This window comes from Rhinoraja longicauda, chromosome 31 (genome assembly GCF_053455715.1).
Source record: "Rhinoraja longicauda isolate Sanriku21f chromosome 31, sRhiLon1.1, whole genome shotgun sequence".
Taxonomy (NCBI): domain Eukaryota; kingdom Metazoa; phylum Chordata; class Chondrichthyes; order Rajiformes; family Arhynchobatidae; genus Rhinoraja; species Rhinoraja longicauda.
Window position 1 is genome coordinate 20685181 of NC_135983.1, and position 6000 is coordinate 20691180.

Here is a 6000-nt window from a genome sequence, read left to right on the forward strand (position 1 = left end):
TTGATGCTGCCTGATTCACTGAGTAATTTCAGCTTTGTTTTAAATCATAATGGTATTGGCAGAGGTTTGCTGTGAGCAAAATTACTGCCACATTTTTGAAAATGACCGCCGCATTTTTGATACTAACGCCAAGAACAAGTCAGTTCAGTAATGTCCTGAAGTGTGAGCAGACATTTTGAAGTGCAAGTTTGTTCTCCTGTTAACTTTTGCCTTTTGCTCTGTTTTGTGTCTCAGGTGAGAAGCCTCACAAGTGTCAGGTGTGTGGGAAATCGTTCAGCCAGAGCTCCAACCTCATCACCCACAGCCGCAAACACAGTGGCTTCAAACCCTTTGGTTGCGAGCTGTGTGCCAAGGGCTTCCAACGCAAAGTGGATCTCCGCCGTCACAGCGAGACTCAGCACGGCTTGAAGTGTTAGAACGCAGGCGCAAGGAACTGCAGATGCTGGAATCTTGAGTAAAAACACAATGTGCCGGAGGTACTCAGTGGATCAGGCAGCGGTCCATGGAGGAAATGGACGCGTGATGACGCCCGTCTATTCCCTCCACAGATGCTGGCTGACCCGCTGAGTAACTCCAGCACTTTGTATTTTATTGAAGTGTTGGAAGCCTCTCTTGGAAGTGCAGGGTGAGGGGCAGGAGGCTGGGAGTGCAGAGAGGGAATAAGACAACAAGTGACCATCATCAGCCAGGATGAACGAGCCCCTGCCCAGCCCCTCCCCTCATCCCTCTCCCATTCACTTGCTGTGCACAGAAGAAAAAGACTGGCTGGAAGGTGGGGAGAATCAACTGGCTCCATGCACCCAAGGAAAGCCCAATCCCTATTGGTTTTGTTTTTCCTCAGTTGTCCCCTCAGCTGTTTTCAAGATACTTTGAAATAATTTTGCTGTAATGCCTTTTATCCTATTCCCTCATTAACCCACACAAATTGTCCATTGCTTCAAAACTCTCCATCCAACCCTTGTTCATTCTCCTCCGTATCTGTAACTTCCTTCATCCCTGGAAATATTGGAAATCTTTACTTATTTCCGATTTGAGCTACTTGCCCTTGGTTCTACCATTGGTTTAAGCTGCCTCCACTACCTTTACTGCACCTCTCTCAATCTTCCACTTTTTAAGAACTTTTCATAGCCTATCTCTCTGACCAAGCTTTTGATAAACAGTCCTGTTGAGTGACACTGAGCACCTGAATGTCATTTGTCTGAAGCAATGTCTGAATGAGTGGTGCAGCTGGTGGAGCTGCTGCCTCACAGCTTTAGAGACCACAGTTGAATCCTGACCTCGGGTGCTGTCGGTGTGGAGTTTGCATGTTCTCCCTGAGACCGAGTGGGATTTTTCTGGGTGCTCCAGTTTAACTCCTACATCTTAAAGACGTGCGGGTTTGTAGGTCAATTGGCCTCTGTAAATTGCCCCAAGTGTGTCGGAAGTGGGATAACAAGGACGAGTGTGAATGGGTGATCAATGTTGACGTGGACTTAGTGGGCCGAAGGGCCTTTCTCAATGTTGTATCTTTCAATCAATTCAGTGAATCAATTCCTCTCTGATAATATCTCCATGAAGTTTCTGCAGATGATTTACAGTGACAAAGGCACAGTTTAAATGCATTTTGTTGCTGGTGTATTAAAAATAGAAAATGCTGAGGATACCCAGTAGAGTGATAGTCAGAGCTGCATAAAGTCATACAATATGGAAACAGGCCCTTTGGCTCAACTCTGCATGCTGACCAAGATGCCCCCATTTAAACTACTCCCCGTTGCCTGCATTTTGCCTATAATCTTCCACAACTCCCGTAAATATGTACACGTCCAAATGTCTTTTAAATGTTGTTATTCTACCTCCTTCAACTACTTCTTCTGGCAGCTTGTTCCATATACCCACCACTCTCTGTGTGAAAAAGTAGCCTCTTGGGTTTCCATTAAATCTTGCTCCTCTCACTTTAAAACTAGTTATTGATTCCCCTACCTTGGGGGAAAAAAAGCTTCTGTGCATTCACCCTATCTATTCCCCTCATGATTTTATAAACCTCTGCAGGATCACCCTTCAGCCTGCTGCACTCCAAGACATAAAGTCCCAGCCTGTCCAACCTCTCTCTATAGCTCGGTCGCTCAAGTCCAGATAACATCCTTATAAATCGTCTCAGTACTCTTTCGAACTTATTGGCATCATTCCTGTAGCAGAGTGACCAAAAATGAACAGGTGTAGTCTCACCCATGTTTTCTATAACTATAACATAGCAAACCAACTTCAATACTCATTTCCCTGTCTGATGAAGGCCAGTGGGCCAAAAGACTTCTTCACCACCTTATCTTCCTGCAACACCACTTTCAGGGAACAGTAGGCCAGGTAGTATCTGCAGAGAGAGCAAGGAAGCTGGAAAAGTAAGAGCACAAGCATGTTTTGTATTGCAGAGAGGCGGAGTGATGGGAGAGAGTAAAGGCAATGTCTATGACCAAGTGAAGACGAGTGGTGTTGAGGGACACCGTTGTTAGCGGTGCTGTCTGTGGGAGGAAGGTGTTGCTTGTTCATCATTGCTGATCTGCCTGGAGGAGTGTGGAATAAGGCAGAGGGAGTGAGTGCCGTAGAACTATAAGATGCAGACCACAGCAAGCCACTGGAAATCTGAAATAGCAGAGGATGTTGAAATACTCAGTAGATCAAGTAGCATCTGTGGAGGGACAGAAACTGAGGATATTACAGATGGACAATCTCACATCTGAGCTGGCCGCTTCCGACACGAAGAGGAAAGTCTGTTTTATCTGAACCTGTTGAATTCTATTTGAATTCCCAAGGGCTGCAATAGGGATGGACGGAAGATGCTTATGTTGGGCTTCGTGGGGATGTGTAGAATCACTGGGAGAGCACAGTGGGAGTGGGACAGAGAATTAAAGTGACAGGCGACGGGAAGCTCAGGGTCAGCCTTGCAGACTGACTGGAGATGCTCCGCTTAGCTCTTGCTGCTGTTGGTTAGCGGACCCAAACCAAACAAACTGACTTCCTGTGTAGGAAGGAACTGCAGGTGCTGGTTTAAACCGAAGATAGACACAAAAAGCTGGAGTAACTCAGCGAGACAGGCAGCATCTCTGGAGAGAACGAATGGATGATGTTTCAGGGTCGAGACCCTTCTTCAGACTTCCTAGTTTACTCTCCAATTTGTGTTCAGCTGGTTGATCTCAGCTGAAGAGCGAAGTTTAAGATTGACTTTGTGCTGTTGGGTGAGAAGAGAGTATTTGACAGACATCCATCCTCCTCATCAAATGCAGTTTGGCCATCAGCATTGTCACTGGGTCAGAGACGTGGTGAGGATAAGGGGTGGGGTTGGCAGGTGGGTGGGGAGGAAACATGCTGTGATTTGAAATCCTTTAATTTTAATCCTCACTTTATCATGGATACAGAATTGGACAGAAAGTGCTGCAATGAAAAGGTCATTGACTTAACAAGTCGGTGCCAATATTTACGCTCCACTCAAACATCATTTCGGCACCTCTTTACCTTCCTTATTTGCAAATCTAATTTCTTCTAGATTGCATCTGTGCTTTATTTACTTCAAACGTTTTTATAGTTGGAAGTTCCCATATTCTTAAAACCTGATTTTAAAAAAAAGTATCTCCTGGACTTGCTCGTGCCTCTTTCATTCACATGGGTTCCAGTTTTATTCTTCCTGAGAAAGTGGGTTAACAATTCATGCTCGTTCACATCTGCTAAACACGCGATCTTGCTGTGGCTGCACATTGTGCTCTGTCTCTGAAATTTGTTTCCATTGAAATCAATGGATTCATTATCCTGCAAGCAAACTGCTTCCATCCCACAAGCCCGTGTAGTGCAGGCACCACCAATAATACAATACAAAGGCCAAGACAAATGATATTTTTAAGGCAGAGAAAGATAGATTTTTGATTAGTACGGGTGTCAGGGGTTATGGGGAGAAGGCAGCAGAATGGGGTTAGAAGGGAGAGATAGATCACCCATGATTGAATGGTGGAGTAGACTTGATGGGCCAAATGGCCTCATTCTGCTCCTATCACTTATGAACATGTTGGCCCAAAGGTTCATAAGTTCATGTTCATATGTTCTAGGAGCAGAATAAGGCCATTCGGCTCATCAAGTCTACTCCACCATTCAATCATGGCTGATCTATCTTTCCCTCTCAAGCCCATTCTCCTGCCTTGGCCCCACAACCCCTGACACCCTTACTAATCAAAAATGTGTCAATCTCCGCTTTAAAAATATTCATGGACTTGGTCTCCACAGCCATCTGTGGCAACGAACTTCACAGAGTCTGTGTGAAATAAATATTATCTCCAGGACACTGCTGAAAGAAGTCCCAGAAGGAAAATAATGGAGAGCATTATCATTTTTGGTTTTATTGAGTGATCCATTTCATTTATGGACAATTTTTCTCTTCATTAAAAGATAGGAATCATCCAATATTATAATAGAGTTATTTCCTTTCCAATTTACTGCAAGGCCCGATGTGGGCATTTGTATTTATGTGTAAAGAGGGAATAATGGGTTTGCATTAAACACATTAAGGACAAGTGCATATGTGTGTGTAATATGAGTCTTTTCAAATTGGTCATTTTCCATGGTTACATTATGGTCACACCTTAGTCTAATGTGGGGATTAGACCAAATTATGGTCTAATTGGTCTAATTCTGTGGGGAGCCACAGAAGGTATTGGTCACAAAAAGCTGGAGTAACTCAGTGGGACAGGCAGCATCTCTGGAGAGAAGGAGTGGGTGACGTTTCGGGTCGAGACCCTGCTCCATTTGGGGACCAGAATGTATTAGTCACAGCCACAGAATATCGGTCACGTTCTGTGGGTGAGCCAATGATAGTGTAGGGAGAGGATAGCTGAAAGTCCAGCAATATGTTCAAACAAGCTGAGACGTCAGCATGTGCAAAGGAGAATTTTTATCGCAGTTTTTGTTTCTTTCTTATAGATACCATTTGAGCTTATTCAGAATAAAATCGGTGAAAATATGGCTGTCTGGTGTTGTTTGATTTTTTTCATTCCCTTTAGCTTTATCCTGGAGAACGGTCCAGACCCGAAGCGTCACCTAACCTTGTTCTCCAGAGATCCCGCCTGACCCACTGAATTCCTCCAATGCTTTATATCCTTTTATCTTTAGTTAATATTGGTTTCCGGAGCCAACCCTGCTGATAGGAAACTGTAACTCATGACGATGATACTTGCGGTACATCTCCCTTGCAGGAGGCGGCATCTTACGTCACCCATGTTCACAAGAGGTCCCACCCTGTGACTGTAATGGGTATGTTCACTGTTTGGATGAAGGATGGGAAGGCGAAAGATATCCTGGGTGTAACTGGAGAGTTCATGTCTAGGGTTAGGGTTGCTATGATGAATTCGGTACCTGGCGCTAGGGGAGAGGAAAAATAAATTATCCCCTTCCTGATCTGTGTGGAAGTGTACATCAGAGCAGGACTATGATAGAGGAGTGCTGTCTGGTAGCGATACTAAAATGGAGACATAAAGAACTGGTTTATAAAATATAACACAAAATGCTAGAATAACTCAGTTTGTCAGGCAGCATCGCCAGAGGACGTGGATAGATGACATCTTGGGTCGGTGCCCTTCTTCAGACTGATTGTAATGGGGGGGGGGGGGGGGAGTTGGAAAAGAGGTGGGGTGGGATAAGAGGGATCTCGACCCGAAACGTCACCTGTTCCTTTTCTCCAGAGATGCTGCCTGACCCGCTGAGTTACTCCAGCACTTTGTGTCTATCTGGGGTGGGATAAAGCCTGGCAAGTGATTGGTGGGGACAGGTGAGGGGCGTTTGACTGGAAGGTGGGTGGACAAAGGCCACGGATGAAAGGGAGCCAAACGGCTGTGAGATAAAGAGAGGAGTGGTGTGAAACCAGAGGAAAGGGGTATAGGTGGAAGGGGACAGGGGAGAGGGGGGGGTGTCAGGGAAGGATAATGGGGCAGGATAGTGGAAGACATTGGTGCACACCAGGGTAGGTACAGGGAAGGGGGGGGGGGG

The 6000-nt window shown here is 45.4% G+C and overlaps 1 protein-coding gene across 1 annotated transcript in view; it reads left to right on the forward strand.

The window, feature by feature from the left end:
• Window positions 1-4911, forward strand: part of gfi1b (growth factor independent 1B transcription repressor) — a 30116-nt gene extending 25205 nt beyond the window's left edge. The window contains exon 7 of the mRNA XM_078425823.1: window positions 235-4911. Within this exon, the coding sequence (XP_078281949.1) occupies window positions 235-416 (182 nt within the window). The 3' untranslated portion in view covers window positions 417-4911. The remainder of the gene's footprint in view (window positions 1-234) is intronic.
• Window positions 4912-6000: the final 1089 nt, after the last annotated feature.